General features: G+C 42.9%; 1 protein-coding gene across 1 annotated transcript in view; it reads right to left on the reverse strand.

Moving 5' to 3' along the window:
* Nucleotides 1-19970, reverse strand: part of LOC126198722 (geranylgeranyl transferase type-1 subunit beta) — a 51694-nt gene that overhangs the window by 25429 nt on the left and 6295 nt on the right. The window contains exons 5-6 of the mRNA XM_049935241.1: nt 2843-2953; nt 2577-2706 (exon numbers count right to left, since the gene is read on the reverse strand). Coding sequence (XP_049791198.1) covers nt 2577-2706; nt 2843-2953 — 241 coding nt within the window. The remainder of the gene's footprint in view (nt 1-2576; nt 2707-2842; nt 2954-19970) is intronic.

Genomic DNA, 19970 nt, shown 5'->3' on the forward strand with positions numbered 1-19970 from the left:
GGGACAAAAACTGATGAATAAAGATTGGTAGTGGGCCTCAAATGCCCCATTCGTGGAGGATGAGTGATGTTGAATGCCGTATACAGGTAAGAAAAGATTCCAAAACGTTTTGTGGATTGTCCCTCTAAAAACTGCACTGATAGGGAAACAAAAGGTCCAGTGATTCAAGAATTCAGCAGAACATGTGGGCAACCGTCCTCTCAAGCAGCTTACGGAGTATGTTGGCGCTATCTTCCCATTCCGAGGGGAAGGCACCTTGCAGCCAAAGTTGGCTGAAGACCCTGAGGAGATGTTGCCTTTGTGGACCATTCAGGAGTTGGATCATTTGATTGTGAATCGAATCCAGGCCTTGGGCTGTGTCGTGGGATGAGGCACTAGCCTGACGTAGTTCCTAGTCAATGAAGAGTTCATTATAGGATTGAGATTGGTGGGGAGCGATATACAAGGGGATGTCTTCAACTTGTCACTTCTGCAGTAGACAGGAGGACAACAATGCTGGCACAAAGTGGGTCACCAGGTGTTCTGCAAGAACTGATGAACTGGTCCAAAGATCACTCTTCAGGACAAGACATGTAACAGCTGTTGATCATTGGTGGCCCATGAGACTGTGGAGCTCAGCTCACACCTGAGATGAAGAGGCATACATCCCAGGGAGGAGACATAGTGCTCCCAGCATTCCTTCTTACTGCATTTAGAGACAGCCATCGCATAAAGTCATTTAAAAGTACTAAGATTAATCTGTGTAAGATGTCATTTGGATCATTTCAGAGCTCATTGGTGATCCTGAATAACTATTGCAATGGTTTGGTCTACCGCAGCACTAGTCAATGGTGGGGGGAGCTCTTTAGGAAGGGGAACAGCACTTCCCGCAGTGTGGGTGGTCACATCTGAGACATCTTGCACAACCTCATCAATGTAACAGAGAGGTGGCAAATGTAATAGCAGAGGCATACAAAGGCCATTTGGCACTGTGAAGAGCCCAACAGCGTAGTTGGTCTGTCTGGCAGTGACAAGGAAATGACAAGATTCCCAGAAAGTGGTCACTGTCAGAAATGTCACCATGTAATGATAAATGTATCGAAGTTACAAGATTAGAAGAAGAGGCTGTTAATCAATAGCTGGAAAGACGTCATGGGCAGCATTAAGTGGGTGGGAGATCCATCATTCAGGAGGCACTGAGCGTGGTCAGTGAGAAGCTGGTCAATTAGAAGGTTCCTATCAGACAAAGTGGTACTCCCCTAAAGTATTAATTCTACAGAGTTGGCATGGAGGATGTTAAGTTTTTATGCACATCTCTTAACCAAACAGGTTTAGTTACAACAGGGTAATACATTCAGATAACAGACTTTGTTCATGAATCAAGCAATAATGTTCAAGCATAAATGCAGATGCACCCACCAACTGAATTTTGTTCTTTTGGATTACAGCATGCAGTACCCAACTTTGAACCTAACCCACTTGAGGGGAAAAGTGGCACGAATGTTCAATGGTTGCATTTCATTACTTTTCCATTAACTGGTGTCACACTGATGAAGATGATAAAACAATTTAAATCATTTTCAACAGTTCCCAAATGTCTTCCTAAATTTGGAGAACAATTCACACCAAATCAATGCCCCTTGAAATGAGAAAACCATTATATTTTCATAATTTCACTGCAGGAACTCTCCTCACTCATGGCATACAGGTTTCGTGCTGTGGACATGTCTAACAAAATGCTGCAAACTTCTGTAAAATTTTCATATTTTCTGGTAAATTCTAATATTGATTGTAAATACTTTAATGTTCTACCATATGCTGCATGAGCAACTGCCACATTATGGTTGTTATTGCACTATGTTCGCTCTGTTTATTGTAGATATTTCGCATGGAAAATCATATTACAACAACAAATGATTTTATGCTTGCCAAAGTAAGAGCAACAACATGTGTGATAGATCACAGACACATCATGTGATGCGGCATGAACAGCTGGGCACTGGCCAACCGCTGTTAGCTAGCAGCTGAAGTCAGTTGAGGTGCAGCATTCTCTCCATTAATGCCAAACTTCCAAGCATAATGGTTCTGCAGAAGCACATAATAGTTCTAGGATGGAAAACTTACTTTTATTACTACAGCAAAGTAAAATAAATTCCACTGTACTTCCATCAGGCAATTTTTTTTTTTGGTATATGGACAAAACGTGGTTAGAAAATAATGGAATGTATGTTCTTGAAAGCTTCACTTTGCTTTTACAATGCACACTATTAACCACAAGATCACAAGCATTAACAGGTTGAGTGGAAGAGAACGCTTCCTCCAGCTACTGCCACACACTACAGTGTCACCAATGGAGTCAAAGCAGTTCCTTAACAGAGCAAGCAGTCTCATTTTTGTTTTGTCAGATCTCATATTTTGGAGAAGATTTTACACATAAAATAACAATTATGTTAAAAAATCTCAGTAGTTTGACACACACACACACACACACACACACACACACACACACACACACACACACACACACACACACAAAGTATGAACACAGAAGATTTCAATGGCTTTATTTAGATGCTTCTTGCATTTCTGTGACATACCTAAGTAAGTGTGCATTGGATCTGAAGTTGTGTCAATCCATTTCGAAAAACCGCCAACAATTCTGTCTTGTGTAGAAAGTATGTAGAATCGGTTAGGCTTGTATGAGATCATATTAAAAACCCCAAGTATCTGAAAATATGAAGACATGGAACAGTATTGAGATTAAGTTACGAAGAATTACTTATTTTAGTTTCAAGACAGAAAGTAAACCATCACAGACATGAAGGCTCAGACAAAAATTTAAAAAAATACTGATAAATGTTACCTTCAATGAAGCTCCAACCCAGAAAGAATAACACGTGTCATCGGGTTTATTTGGGCGTCCCTGAAATCCTGTCACCTGACGCATCAGCAGCCATTTCTTCAATCTTGAACGCTGAAATTAGAGGCCAAAAATTACTGTAAGTGAAGACAGCAATAAAGCAGCAAATTTACACAATCTCTCACAAAACAGGACAAACTAGCAATTCATTAAATACTCACTCCAAACTTTACATAGAGTTTACTTATCAGCTAACTAAAGTGTAATATTCATTGGTCATTTAGTACTAACTTCAATGACAAACTGAATACATAATTGAAAAGAGTATATTATGCAAGTAATGATATGACTATAGCATGCACACAGTTCCAAGACAAAGATAATTTCTCCTCCTATCGAAGATTTAAGGATGAGAGATCAAGAGATGAAGAGATCAAGGTAAGCCAATAACTTTTCAATTCTTTCTTCCCAACCTCTCGTGTTTCTGGGAAGATCAGCAGCAATGAACATTCACATCATCAATAAACAACACTATCTCACCTTTCAAATGCCACATATTGTCTTTAGTGCAAAGCTCACACAAAATAACTTGGGTCTTGAGTAGAAACACTGAGTGCTAAGTGAGTACATCTCTCTGTGCTGAAGGAGTGCCACTTAAGTTGTCTCTCCCTGTCATGCTGTGTTACTTTAATCAATAAAGAGCGGCCACCACAGATGTTTCTGTGATCGGTACTCTAGCCAGATACTACTGACTTTCAATATCTGTGTTTCAAATTGTTGGTGATACTTCCCCAACCTATCCTTTGCAGACTCATTAGCTTTAGCTTAGAAATTCTGCAAGGTATGCATTTGTGCGACGGCTTCAGGTGTTGAACTATGACTTCTCTATGGTGCAATAGCTGTTCCCAATGGGACACTCACCACAACTGTTGTTCCTCCTCTCCCATATTGTTCCTTGAGCCACACATAGAACCAATCTCATACAGGAACACAAGTATGTCATAAAGGCCATCTGAGATCTGACTTGTTAATTCATGGGTTAAGTGACCCAAAGGCCACCGGCAGGCCATCAACTTATGCATCTATGTGAAATGATTAACCACCAGGGTTGTGTCAGCAATATTAAATCGAGAATGAAAGATTACATTCTGTTACACAACACATTTGACAGAGCAGCTCACTACAACTCACACAGTGACAGCTTTGTAACAGATGGCCTCAAACTGCTGATCTAGATGGCTGGTTGGTTGATTGATTGGGGTTGGAGGGACCAAACAGCAAGGTTATCAGTCCCTTGTTTCACAGGTGGTCCATTTGGACGAATTTACATCTCAGAAGAGTCATAATGGTAAAAAAAAAAAAAAAAAAAGTGCTGTCGTTGTCTAGAGGGAAAACAAAAGGAAGGAAGTCAGCAAGTGGGCAACTACAGGCTATGCTAGAGGTAGGAAATATCCCACCTATGACACAGTACAGGCAAGACCACGTGCTATTCAAAAGTGTTCAACCACGAGAATGTAAAGGTGTGCATTGTAAAAAGAGACTAACCAAATTGAAAAAGTGATAAAAACAGAGTAAAAGGGAGAGAAAAGAGGATCTTGGCCAGGGAGGGGTGTCAGGCATCTCCAAACACAGCTTACATTGGGAGACACCTCAACCCTCACTGCTCTGTCCCTAACTCCAGAGGGAGATTAAAAACCTTAGAACTGAAAATAAAAACCACTTTCACGGAGGAAACTGAGAACCAGTTCAACCCACTGGGAATCTTCTGCCAATATTAAAGGTAAAGTGCGGGGAAGTCTGTACTTAATACGCAGACCCAAAATAAGGGGGCATTCCACCAAAATGTGAGCTACAGACTGGAAGGCTCCACAACCACAAATGTGAGCTACAGACTGGAAGGCTCCACAACCACAAAGTGGGGGTGGCTCATTACGCAAAAGAAAACCATGGGTCAGCCTGGTATGGCTGATGTGGAGACGACACAGGGTGGTCAAGTCCTTTCAGGAGAGGCGGAAGGAAGAACGTCATGGGACAGATGTCACCTTAAGCGCACAAAGTTTATTAGACAGGGAGGCAGCCTCCCAAGAGTTGGCCCATGATTGTGAGAAGTGGGATTTCATATGAAGCTGTAAATCCGTCGCAGTAGGGGTTACAGAGGAAGTGGGGTAAGTGACTGCTCCCCCAGCCAAACGATCAGCAGGCTCATTACCTGGGATACCCACATGGCCAGGGACCCAAAGGAAGTCAATGGAACAAGCAGCATGGTGAAGATGAGCAAGACGGTCATGGATGGCTGAGACCAAGGGATGGCAGGAAAAACACCAGTCAATAGCCTGAAGGCCACTCACTGAGTCCGTACATAACAAAACACGATTGAGTTGGGACTGTTTAATGAAGGTAAGGGTCTGAGAAATTGCCATCAATTCCACAGTAAACACCCCACATGCAGTTCGCAGGAGATGATTTTCCATGCCATCAGAGGACATGAAGGCATATCTCACACGATCAGCAGATTTAGAGCCATCAGTGCAAAAAACAACAGCATCCCAAAAATCCCATAAAATTCGGCAGAAAAAACAACAGAACACCATAGAGGGAACGGAATCTTTCGGACCTCGACAGAGATCCATCCAAATCCAGTGCCAAGGAACTAAGCAAGGGGAGGTGTTGGTGAGGGAATGTGGGAGACAGGACAAAGAAGGAAGCTGAAAATCACAGCGAAGAGACGCAAGGTGGAGCCCATCCGGTAAACGCGCCCGAGGGCGGGAATCAGGCGGGCGACAACCTTGGTCTGGGAACAGGATAGAATAGGAAGGGTGAGTGGGAGAGGAACGGACATCGATTTCATAAGAAACCAGAAGCTGGGAGCGCCAAGCAGAAAGGGGGGGGGGGGGAATGGGATCCCAGCTTCAACCAGGAGACTATCAACAGGGCTAGTAGGGAAGGCACCGGCGGCCGAACGGATACCACAATGGTGGACCAGATCCAGGAGGTGCAGTGTGGAAGGAACAGCTGAACCATAAACTTGACAACCATAGTCCAAGCGAGACAGAACTAAAGCCCGATAAAGGCAGAGAAGAGTGGAACGATCCACACCCCAAGAGGTGTGGACAAGGAAGCAAGGGACAGTGAGTGTATGGAAACATCCTATTTTCAAAAGTCCGATATGAGGCAGCCCAAGATTAGATTAGATTAGATTTACTTTCATTCCAATTGATCCGTAGTGAGGAGGTCCTCCAGGATGTGGAACATGTCAGATGAGCTTGTTGTAAAAAGAAGACCCAGGAAATGAAACTGTAGGACCACAGGTAATCGTTGTGCATCGAGGTAGAGCTCTGGATCAGGGTGGACCATAGTATGGCGACAAAAGTGGACCACCCATGATTTTAAAGGTGAGAACTAAAACCGGTGTGAGAGGGTCCATGCAGAGCCACGCCGTAAAGTACCCTGGAACTGCCGCTTTGCAGAGGCCATCAAAGAGGAACTAACCCAAATGCAGAAATCATCCATATACAGAGCAGGGGTGACTAAAGAACCAACAGAGGCCTCAAGTCCATCTACAGCAATGAGGAAAAGAAGTACAATCAATATGGATCCCTGTGGGACGCCATTCTCCTGGGTTCGTGGAGAACTAGAAACAGTACCAACCTGAACCCTGAATGACTGATGTAACAGGAACTGGTGGATAAAAATCGGGAGTGGGCTCCGAAGACCCCACTCATGAAGTGTAAGAAAGATATGATGGCGCCAAGCTATGTCATAGCCCTTGCGAAGGTCGAAAAATACTGCAACCAAATGGCGGCACTGGGATAAAGCCTGCTGAACTGCGGATTCCAAGTGAAGTAAATGATCGATCATAGACTGTCCCTCTCGGAAGCCACACTGGTAAGGGGACAATAGATCCTTAGATTTGATGACCCAACTGAGCCGACGGGCTACCAACCATTGAAGTATCTTGTAAACAACATTTGTCAGACTAATTGGCCGATAGCTTTTGACAAACAGGGAGTTCCTTAAGGACAGGAACCATGATGCTATCCCTCCATTGAGAAGGGAAGTCATCCTGGAGCCAAATACGGTTAAGCACCCAGAGAAGATGGTGTCATCATGGAGCACCGAGATGTTGAAGCAATTGGTTATGAATGGAGTCTGGGCCAGGGGCTGTATCATGAGAAGAAGAAAGTGTGGAAAGAAGTTCCCATTCAGTAAAAGGTTCGTTGTAATATTCTGACTGACAAGGGGTAAAACATAAGGCGGAAGCTTCGGCCCACTGTTTCTGGTGAAGGAAAGCAGCCGGACAACAGGCTGATCCTGATGCTGCTGCAAAATGGGATGCACGATGTTCCACGAGAATCAACGGGTCTGTGCAAAGGCCATCAGGGAGGGCAAGGCCTGGGAGGGTAGACTGCTGACGGCAACCTTGGAGAGAGCGAAGTGTAGCCCACACCTGTGACATAGGGACAGTAGAACCGAGGGAAGAAACAAAGCATTCCCAGCATACCCATTTGCTCCATTTGATTAAGTAAAAGGCTTTGGCGCGGAGGCATTTAAAGGTCACATAACTAATGAGGAGGTATTGAACAGAATTGGGGAGAAGAGGGATTTGTGGCACAACTTGACAAGAAGAAAGGACCAGTTGGTAGGACATGTTCTGACGCATCAGTGGATCACAAATTTAGCATTGGAGGGCAGTGTGGAGGGTAAAAATCATAGAGGGATACCAAGAGATGAATACAGTAAGCAGATTCAGAAGGATGTAGGTTGCAGTAAGTACTGGGAGATGAAGACGCTTGCACAGGATTGAGTAGCATGGAGAGCTGCATCAAACCAGTCTCAGGACTGAAGACCACAACAACAACAACAACAACAAGATTGGCAGCGGACGGGTGCCTCGTAAGATGTTGCAAAGCTCAACAGCAATCACGGATGGCAATGGCAATGGCCGTTCTCCACCACGGGACTTGCCAGCGGCGAAATGGTCCAGATGAGAGTGGGATAGCAAGGCTAGCAGTGCGAACAATCGCATCAGACACGTCGCCTAGGACGTCATCAATACAACCTGACAAAGAGGGAGAGAAAATGACCTGTGCAGTATATACAGGCCAATCTGCGCATTGGAAAGACCAACGAGGTAACCTGTCTGTCAGGGTGACGGAAGGAAGCGAGAGAATAAATGGGAAGTGGTATACTGTGGTGTGTGTACTGTAAGACCTTCGGTACACACACCATCAGATTATTTGACTTGTCGCTCTAACGAAGTAGGCGAGTGTCAGCAATATGTCTCGTGGTCTTATCGTGATGTGTTTATCTTCTGCCGTTAGGTCAGACGATAGAAATGCCACTTGCATGCTTAGAGTAGCAGATTGACAGTGACCAACTTTAAACAGAACTTGATTAATTTTCACACACATTTATTAAAATAATAAAAATCATAGACGTAACTTGATTCTGGATGCTATTTACAATTGATACTCTGAAGTTCCTTTGGTCTTGGTGCGTTAATCTTATTCTCACATATCTCTGATACTTGACAAAGTGTCTATACATTTCTCTTCATGGCTATGTACAGGAATATGATAATCTTATTAGGCACAGACTGAAACTTGACTACAGACTAATGCAGACTGATGCAGACAAATGCAGAATGACTAATCGGAGGTATGTGCACTCGTTATAATACCTCGCGCGTTCAGGTATCACTGCGCGAGTGTGATCCGCGAGGAGAAAAGGTTCTACGTTAGCAGCAATCTCATTGGCTGTGTTACATATTAATACGCGGATCGGTGGAAGCAGAATTTGGTCCGTCTCCAAGACAGCGCCATCTCATAGTGCGGAGATGGGCGAGCGCTGCGCCTGCGCTGTTGTGCTTAGCGGGGCGCGCTCTATTGGGAAAGTTGTGTACGCGCTGACCACGCGGAACTATGTACACAACATCTACATATACATCTACGTTTATACTCTGCAAGCCACCCAATGGTGTGTGGCGGAGGGCACTTTACATGCCACTGTCATTACCTCCCTTTCCTGTTCCAGTTGCGTATGGTTCGCGGGAAGAACGACTGCCGGAAAGACTCTGTGCACGCTCGAATCTCTCTAATTTTACATTCATGATCTCCTCGGGAGATATAAGTACGGGGAAGCAATATATTCAATAACTCATCCAGAAACGCACCCTCTCGAAACATGGACAGCAAGCTACACTGCGATGCAGAGCGCCTCTCTTGCAGAGTCTGCCACTTGAGTTTGATAAACATCTCCTTAACGCTATCATGCTTACCAAATAACCCTGTGATGAAACGCGCCGCTCGTCTTTGGATCTTCTCTATCTCCTCTGTCAACCCGACCTGGTACAGATCCCACACTGATGAGCAATACTCAAGTATAGGTCGAACAAGTGTTTCGTAAGCCACCTACTCTGTTGATGGACTACATTTTCTAAGGACTCTCCCAATGAATCTTGGCCTTACCAACAATTAATTTTATATGATCATTCCACTTCAAATCGTTCCGTACGCATACTCCCAGATATTTTACAGAAGTAACTGCTACCAGTGTTTGTTCCACTATCATATAATCATACAATAAAGGATCCTTCTTTCTATGTATTTGCAATACATTACATCTGTCTATGTTAAGGGTCAGTTGCCATTCCCTGCACCAAGTGCCTATCCGCTGCAGATCTTCCTGCATTTCGCGGGAGGGAGGAGAAAGAGAAAGATCAATGGCAGAAAAGATACCATGACCAGCACTGAAACGAGTAGGGGAGCAGTCATTAAGAAGGCACAAGTCGTAGTCTGCAAGAAACTGGTCTATGAGAAGACCCCGACTAGATGGAAATGCACTTCCCCACAAGGGATGATGAGTTTAAAATCCCCGAGAAGGAGGAAGGGAGGAGGAAGTTGCTGAAAAGGGCAGTTAAGGCAGCAGGTGTAAGAGTCCTGTCTGGAGGGAGATAAAGATTGCAAACTGTGACCCCAGAGTCCAGGTGGACCCTAACAGCAATCGCTTCCAATGTAGTCTGACGAGGAATCCATGCGCTAGCGACGTCCGTATGGACCAACGTACAAAAGCCACCAGAGGCCCACGGGGACTGACCCAATTTTGACAGAAAGCATGGAACCCATGGAGGGCCAGCGAGTGATCATCAGTAAAATGTGATTCCTGTAGAACCACACAAGCTGCAGAGTAAAACGAAATAAGGGATTTCAACTCCGGAAGTTGACGGTAATATCCTTTACAATTCCATTGGATAACCACAGAACAATGATTCAAATGGGGGGTGAACAGGCTAAAGCCAGTCATGCTTCCGGGTCACCATACATCACCGACAAGGAGGAGGTGACATCCATGGACAGCAGGTCAGAGTCAGGTTGCGAAGGTGGGGATGGGACCTCTGACAACACCACAGGCTCCTTGTCCCAAGACTTATGTTTCTTCTTTTCTGTTTGAGATCGAGGAGGGCTGTGCTGCAAAAGGGAGCCAGCTGCAGCAAGATCTGGAAAACAAAGAGAGTGGGCGACCTGGGGGCCTACAGACTGTGGCAGCAGACCTTTGGCATGGAAGGTGCCTGGAAGAGGGGTTCTGGGAGGGGCGCCCTTCACCGGCAGACGCCAAAGAAGAGGGACACTTCTCCGGCTGGGGAAGGAGAGCGGCACCCGGAGGGGAGGGTGTGGGAACTGCAGAGGAGGGGGGTAGGAGAGGAGTTCGGGACTGGGGTAAGGAAGGGGGAGGAAGGGGTGAAGTTGTAACTAAAGCACAGCTAGACGTCATTGACGCAGGATGAAGAAGTGCATACTTCTTATGAGCCACAGTGTAGGTTAGACGACCAAGGGACTTATACTCCTGTATCTTCTTTTCCTTCTTATAAGCCGATAAACCATAATCTCAGGGAGGGTCTCCCCTTCTAGGGCCAGGATAAAGGCGCCAGTATCAATGCGACTGTCCTTCGGGCCCTTCTGAACACGCTCAACAAAGTGAACACCCCGCCGTCCTAGATTGTCCCTAAGTTCTTCATCAGTTTGAAGGATGAGGTTCCTGTGAAAAATTACACCTTGAACCACATTCAAAGACTCGTGGGGGGTAATGGGACACAGGAATTGTGCCAGGATGGCCACAGGCACGAAGTGCCGCAGACTGGGCAGCTGAAGCATTTTTGATCAACAATGAACTCGACTGCATCTTGCTCAGAGAGTCCACTTCGCCAAACTTGTCTTCAAGGTGTTCCACAAAAAATAAAGGTTTGGTATTGGTGAAAATATCCCCATCAGTCCTGGTACAAACCAGATAGCGGGGGAAAGGTTTGGCCCCTAGCCGAGCCTGACCCTCCTCCCAGAGGGCAGCCAGGGAAGGAAAGGCTGAAGGGGCAGAAGAAGCAGCACTAAAAGAATCAGTTCCATTCAAAGAGACGGCCATACAAGAATGGCCAGAGTTCTGGACTCTTATGTGTTTCATGTGCATAGCATCCGCCCTGATACCACCCACTCCAATCAGGGGCTCTCCCCAAGGGCGCCACCCAGCCCCAGCAAGGGCCATCTGGCACGGCGGCCATTGCCGGAAGTTACAATGCTCCAGGAAGATGAGCAACCACTCCTAGGCTTACATGAGAAGGTCACAGCTCAGGTATCAGAAGTGTGATCCTTGTGTTTTCAGGATGCTCACCCAAAAGGGTACACCTGATTTGATCCATTATAAATGGTTTTTGAAAGCCTGTGACTGTAGAGACAATAAGTTTGTTTATAAATAAATAAATCTTCCGCTACCAGTCACGATTTTTCTTTATTTTACTTTTCGCACGACACTTTTGAAAAATAATTCTCATTTTCAAGTGTGTTCTTTTGTGTGTAAAATAATTCCGCTACCAGTCACAATTTTTCTTTATTTTACTTTTCGCACGACACGTTTTGAGAAATAATTCCCATTTTCAAGTGTGTTTTTTTGTGTGTAAAATAAAGAAAAATTGTAACTGGTAGCGGAAGATTTATTTATTTATAAACAAACCAAAAGGGTACATAGCGACCCCACCACACGGGCTGGCTACCATGCTGGCTATGTACCCTAGCTTCAGACGATGTGGAGGAAAAGATGGAAGGAACTAGTAGGAGTGCACACACTGGAGACACTAGGTAAGGTGCTCTTCCCCGAATGGCTCACACTACGGAATAGAAATTTAGTAATGGAGGTCAAACCCCAGAGGGAGGCCAGAGGATGCTGAAAGAATGAGGTAATTACTCAACAATACCAAATTGCAAAGCCAACATAGCCAGGATGATAGCGTGGCCAACATAAACAAGGACACCAAGAGAGGGAGAGGAGAGGGCGGAGGGGATGGAGAAAGGACAGGAAAGGAGGGGAAAGAAAATGCAGCCCCAGAAAGAAGGAAGGCTGAAATAGCTCGGGGCCCCATGCTCGGCACGCACATACTCATGATAGGACCGTGAGCCCCCTGGGGGGGTTGATCTAGAGTTTGCAAGCTAGCGCCCTGGGTTAAAGCAGTGACTGGCAGCATACACCACACATCCAGATGAGGACTGGGCTGTATGCACCTCACTGCCTTTGGGGTTCAGCATAAGTACAGCCTTTCTGATGATTGCTTACACTGTCAGCAATGTCTACCATCTCAAGCTGACACCGAGGAGTCCAACAAACTGTCTCATCGGCCCTGAGGTAAAAAGCTAGCATGAAGAACCATTATGGGACAGGTGGCTGTGATACAGAAAAACAATGCTGAGTGAATCTATACAGCAGATGTTGAGAAATATAGCTGCTACTATATCACCACCTCATCTGGCATCTGCTCTGTAGCTGCAGCTACTGTTAATGGTAACTAGCCTAGAAAGGACAGATGGTTTTGGACCACATCCTATGTTTTTGGCTGTTAATTCCACATTTATTTTTCAGCAGCGACTCAAGTCTAACTAAATTGGGACACATGCACCTGCTTGCCTGTGGGAGTTGTTAGCTAATCACCACTACTACCTGCACGCTCAGCTGTTTGCCTGGAGGCAATTAATTAGTAGTATGCTTTCACGAGTACGTACTGACACTTGTGATGGTTGTCTTGAGTTTGTGTCACTGCAGTTACTTTTATTTGCTACTTTCAAACAGTTGTGGGAAAATAAGACAGCAAAGATACAAAACAACTGTGCTTTAGTATCCACTTTATTTCTACTCCACTACAATGGCAACTAACACAGCACAGAGGAGGTGAATATGATATTCCTTGTCCATGAGTTGCTTTGTTACACATTCCCTGTGTAGTCTAGCCCTTACAGACTGGCGCAGTGTGTATAAGTAATAACTTCTATGATGTAAGCTCTTTGTGGGAGGTAGTGTCCCTATCAGTGGACTCAATTCGGTGTATTTCACTGAATCAGTGTTCCTACAATTTCCTAGAAACCCTCCTGGATATAAAAAGAAGAAAACCAGTGAAAACACCCTTCTGATTTCATTGTATTAAAAAATCATTGTTAAAATTAATCATATCCATTTACTTCTAATGTAATCTCTACTCATCAATGTTCAAGAGGACTGAGTTACAGCCCTGCAGACCATTTGAACCACTGGAGAGTTGGTTTCAGGATACAAGGAAGCCCTACAAATGACTAGGGAAATACAGACATCACATTATCTGGATATACACTGATGAGCCAAAACATTATAACCACTGCCCCCTGAGAGGCTGAATGCTGTTGGGCATATACAAAGTCAGGAAAGTAAATGACCAACACAGAGACAAATGGGAAATCATTAGCCGCAAATAGTGGAATCCACTGACATAACTGACTTGAATGAAGGGCACATTTATGGCCTAGCACCTGGTACATGCATCTAAGAATCAGCAAAGCTGGTTGGCAATTCGTGTGCTACTATCATGAGCATCTATGGAGAGTGGCTGAAGGACTGTGAAGCCAGGAGTAGGTGAGAAGGTGTCAGATATCCACACATCACATCATAGAATGTAGAGGTCCAAGGCTTGTACAATCTGTAAAGCAGGATGGGTGACAGTCAGTGGCAGGTATGACAACGAAATACAATGGTGGTGTAACCACAAGCATTTCAGAGTACTCTGTTCAGCACACATTGTTGCACACGACACTCCACAGCAGGTGTTCAACCAATGGCACTGACAATTATGATTACAGCGTATCAGCCCATAACTTACGGAAATTGTGTGATCTGTCTGTAGACGTCTGTACCACACACCTGGCAAGGACTTGTCAAATCCATGCCATGCAGAATTGATGCAATACATTCCAAAGGTGGACCAATTGGCAATTAAGTGAGTGGTTATAATGTTTTTGCTTGTGTGTGTGTGTGTGTGTGTGTGTGTGTGTGTGTGTGTGTGTGTGTGTGTGTGTGTGATAAACTCATCTCAGCCTGAGCTACATATTGATGAGGTGGATTATTATGGTGAGGCACAACAGTCATTAGTGGGCAACCTCGAGGGTAACTTTGTATCCCAACTGTATTACACCTGTGCAGATAATATGGTGTCTGTATTTCAATAGTCATTCAAAGGATTTTTGTGGAGACTAATAATCTCTAACCAATTCTCACAGTGGTTCAGATGAGCCTCAAGGTTATAATCACACCAAACTCTATGAGAGAACATGTGAGTTCAATATTCCTGAACACACATAATTGACAATTAGATGTAAGAAATGAAACACAATCAATTGTAGTTATGTCATAATGTTTAGGACAAAAATATTAGTCTACAATAAACTGCATTTAGTTGCATTAACTCATGATTAGCATTTATGTTAAGTATGTTTGTGTAGAAACTATCATGTTTTTGCTTTCATCTAGTAAAATCAAAAAATAAATTATGATGATACGCAACATGTAGGTGGTCACAATTGTCAAAAATCTGTTGGCTTCCCTGTTACAGTGCTCAACTTCTTATTATTTACAAACAAGGTCCCTTTACTATTTCATTTCATTGTCATTACTCAAGAATGTTACCTTCCAAGGGGGAATTGTGGTGTACTCCTGTAATCCCAGATACCGAGATGCTACTGTTTTGGAGAGATCTGTAGATTTACAAGAGATTTGATCATTTTGTGAACTCAGAAACACCTGTGGCTCATATATCATACCATGTCCTGGTGTTAGTGCGAAGGTTATTAAGCAAACAAAGCTCACAAAGTTAAAAGAAGCCAAAATTATAAAGTACCGTATTTACTCGAATCTAAGCTGCACTTTTTTCCTGGTTTTTGTAATGCAAAAAACTGCCTGCAGCTTGGAATTGAGTGCAAAGTAAGCGGAAGTTCTGAAAAATGCTGGTAGGTGCCGCCACAACTAATTTCTACTGTTGAATATATGTATCGCTACACAGACATGCTTTGCAGGCACAAAGATAAATACTGGCGCCAAAACCTCTGCGTCAGTAAATAAATTAAAAGAAAAGGTAGAAGAATGTAAACATTATGCCATGTATTCTTTCATGTTTGCTGCTATCTCATTTAAATCCTACCTGCCTAATAAACTACGAAACTAGATTGAGACAACAGCAAACGCGGAAGAATATACATATCATGTCATGTTTATATTCGTATTATTCTTATGCTGAATAATGATACAGTCAGAAATGAAGCACGGCAACTGACTAGATTTTTAAATCTAAGATGACTCTAATTTGTGTGCAGAATGTAATGTACTAAAGAGGCGCCTGCAAAGATTTTCAAACAGAGAATTTTTTTTTTTTTTAAGCGGTGGTAGCACGCACAAAAGCAAGCCATGCCGCGAGCGGCAACAGGTTGTAAACATTCATTAACAGAATGCGACAAACAATGCATGACACAGTACAGTAATGCAGTTTCAGCTTAGAGTGACGTAAACACCTATAACAAAGAGAACAGCACATATCAGGTCAAAGCAAAATAAGCAATCGATTCAAACCAGACGAAGCACGTGAAAAAGGAAGGGTACCTGTACAAATAAGGACGGAGCGCCTGACACATAGCAATGGCTACTTGGTAAAGCTTAACTGTTAATCTTACGACTCGAACCAAATTACTGTAGCTGTACCTTCATCCAGTCGACCTAAATTGTGTCTCATGTTACAATGGACCAACTTTGTTTCGATTTGGAGGTGTGGTCTAAAACTTTTCTCTCCCCTTGAATTTCGAGTCTCAAATTTCAAGTGCGGCTTAGATTCGGGAAATTTTTTTTTCCTTTATTTCGAGTCTCATTTTTCAGGTGTGGCTTAGATTCGAGTAAATACGGTATTCATTTGTACAAATGACCCAGTGATAAGGCTGTGGAATGCAATGGAAGTAAAGTAGATGTAAGACGAGCATACGAAGACTTTATTTATTATTTTTTAAAGGCGGAAATCATACAATTTATATTTTTTCTACCACTATATGTCTGATTATCATCTTACTTGACTATCATCAGGTAACAACAGGCTCCTCGTTACTTGATGATAGTCCAACAAGCCTAAACTTGGTTTGTAATAAATAAAATGTAAGTTGTTTGTTTGTCATCATTAAATGTGCAGTTATTCTACTAAAAAGATATTGATGAAAACACGAACATAGACTTTAATTCCTTGAGCAGCCTAGCAATACAATGACTGCATTTTATTACATCAACCAATTGTGAGTTCCATAATCTTTCTTCTTAAACAGAATACTATTATCACTTAATTTTAACCTTTGTCATATAGCCTCAAATTTTGTAAATGAAGGTAGACATGTATAAAAACAGCCTCCAGTCATGTATGTGTTTATCTAAGTGTGGTATTGCTGATAGTATGAAGCAGTGCTGACAGATTGATATCCTTTTTATTCATTTACAGAATTAATTACTACTACTATATCAACTATTACACATTTATACCGCATGTAAAATCAAGATGCAATTGGAAACTTTCTGCATCTGAACATGGGATACAGGCAATGAACCTCATTGTGCTTCAGAACAAATATTTCAAATATTTTGTGGTCAAAGGTTGTTCTTGTAACTGTATACCTCCTCCTTCTTCTTTGCCTTCTTTTCCTTCTTCTTGTCATGGCATTACATCCCTGTGTAATCTCAGCCTCTTCAATAACTTTCCTCCATTCTGCCCCCACCACAGCAGTTCTCCACTATCTTCTATGCCCAAGTTTTAATTTCCTCTTATATACAACAAATCCACTGCTTTCACGCTCTTCCTCTCTTTCTCTTTCCAATTGGTCTTCATATATATATATATACCGAACGAAAGCGCTGGCAGGTCGATAGACACAAAAACAAACACAAACACACACACAAAATTCAAGCTTTCGCAACAAACTGTTGCCTCATCAGGAAAGAGGGAAGGAGAGGGAAAGACAAAAGGATAGGGTTTTAGGGGAGAGGGTAAGGAGTCATTCCAATCCCGGGAGCGGAAAGACTTACCTTAGGGGGAAAAAAGGACGGGTATACACTCGCGCACACACACACATATCCATCCACACATATCCATCCACACATATACAGACACAAGCAGACATCTCACAAGCAGATGTCTGCTTGTGTCTGTATATGTGTGGATGGATATGTGTGTGTGTGCGAGTGTATACCCGTCCTTTTTCCCCCTAAGGTAAGTCTTTCCGCTCCCGGGATTGGAATGACTCCTTACCCTCTCCCCTAAAACCCTATCCTTTCGTATTTCCCTCTCCTTCCCTCTTTCCTGATGAGGCAACACTTTGTTGCGAAAGCTTGAATTTTGTGTGTGTGTTTGTGTTTGTTTGTGTGTCTATCGACCTGCCAGCGCTTTCGTTCGGTAAGTCACATCATCTTTGTTTTTAGATATATTTTTCCCATGTGGAATGTTTCCCTATATATATATATATATATATATATATATATATATATATATATATATATATATATATATATATATATATATATAAAACAGAGATGATGTGACTTACCAAACGAAAGCGCTGGCACGTCGATAGACACACAGACAAACACAAACATACACACAAAATTCAAGCTTTCGCAACAAACTGTTGCCTCATCAGGAAAGAGGGAAGGAGAGGGAAAGACGAAAGGATGTGGGTTTTAAGGGAGAGGGTAAGGAGTCATTCCAATCCCGGGAGCGGAAAGACTTACCTTAGGGGGAAAAAAGGACGGGTATACACTCGCACACTCACACATATCCATCCACACATATACAGACACAAGCAGACATATTTAAAGACAAAGAGTTTGGGCATATATTTTCATTCTTTCACATTCCATCCAAAGAATGTGGCAAAGCTAGACTACATTCCTACTTTTTATTGATTTTATCTCAGCTCCTTGTATAAGATGGTCCAACTGAGCATTTGTTCTAGATCTCCAAGTACCACTGTGACTATTACCCTGAACTGCATCGACTATTACCCTGAACTGCACCCCTTTTGCAACACCCTGTATTTAAATACTTTGAGCTGCTGTTCATCAATATTAACTAATATCCATGTTTTACATGTGTAGGTCATGACTGGCATGATCACGACCAAGTATATTTGCCATTTAATCTGTCTGTCTTTAACACCCTGGAGGCTAGTAATTCCTTAAACCTTGAAACCATTTATTACTGTTTAAGATTTGCAATTTTATTTCAGCTGACATGGAATTTTTCCTATTAATATTATATCCCAGATATTCAGAGTTCTGCGTATGCCCCGAATTGGACCCTGCTGCTGATATTTTCTTCAGATTGTCATTTAAGTTCCTGGTAAACATCATGTACTTGGACTTGATTTCATTGATAGCAAAGCCTCAGGGTTGTGTGGTTTCCTTCAGCTCTTTAATGAACTGCCTCTTGTGCTAGTCAGAGTTTCTGAGTAACTGCTTGCAGATTCAGGCTGAAAAGCATTACAAAAATGGCATCCCCTTATCTTACTCCCATACTGATGCTGAATCAAGTACTTAGTTCTCCATCCACTCACACTGGAGCCTTGGAATCAGTCAGGATTGCCTGAGCAAGCGAGGTATATTTAGGATGCCAGCTTGAAGTCTATGTATAGGTTATTAAGCTCAACGTTATCTTTATATGACTTTTATGTATTTGCAACAGGAAAAATATGTGGTATGTTGTTGGTCATTTCGAACACACAGGTATTATCCCAAAATCTCACTCACATTTTGAGTTAGCTTACTGTAGAGTGTATTGGGTTGGTGCATAAGTTTGTAGCATTTCTTCATAAGTTAAATAAACACAACAGATACACATAACTGAGACTTAAGTCATTGATAATATATTCTCCTTCACTATTTACAACAACCTGGCAATGCTGTGGTAATTTTTCGATTCCGCATCTGTAAAGGAAGTTCCTTGAAGGTTACTTTGCAGAGAGTGGAGAAAGTGAAAGTCTGAGGATGCAAGGTCAGGAGAATAAGGTGGGTGCAAAATGGCTTTCCAACCTAACCACTGTATAGTACTTTTTTTGTCAGTCTTGCATTATGCAGGTGGGCATTATCATGGAACAGCATCACTTCAGACCATCTTCCTGGTAGCTGTTCTAGGACTGAATCTGCAAGATGTCTCATTGTTGACAATAATTGTCAGCAGTGATGGTTACACCTTGGGAAAGCAATCAGTAGTACGCCACACTGTCGCCATTCCACCAGATGGATAACATTATCTCTTATGGATGCATGTAGGTTTTCGTATGGGGAGTTGCTTCTTTGTTTGGGCTGAACCCTTCCTTTTTTTCCTTATGTAAGCATTAAGACACCACTTTTCATGACCAGTAAGGGTACAGGATAGAAATGGTTGGCATTGTTCACGAGATAATTGATGATGAGCAAACAAAGCTACACACATGGCCACCCCCTGATATTTGTGATTTTGCCTTAGAGCATGCCCACACCCATTTTTTGAACCTTCTCCATTGCAAGGAAATGTTGCACAATGGTAGAAAGATCACAATTCATTGCATTCACCAGTTCTCAAGTATGATGATATGCATCATTGTGGATTAATACATTTAAATAATCTTCATCAAAACCCGAAGGTATTCCCAAATGTAAAGAGTCACTAATGTCAAAATGATCCTCCTCAAAATGAGAAAACCATTTCTTTGCCATGCTCCATCCAATGACATTATCCCCATTCATGGCGCAAATATTTCTGGCTGCCTCTGCTGCTGTGGCTCCTCTATTGAAC

Source organism: Schistocerca nitens, chromosome 8, assembly GCF_023898315.1.
Source record: "Schistocerca nitens isolate TAMUIC-IGC-003100 chromosome 8, iqSchNite1.1, whole genome shotgun sequence".
NCBI classification, from domain to species: Eukaryota; Metazoa; Arthropoda; class Insecta; order Orthoptera; family Acrididae; genus Schistocerca; species Schistocerca nitens.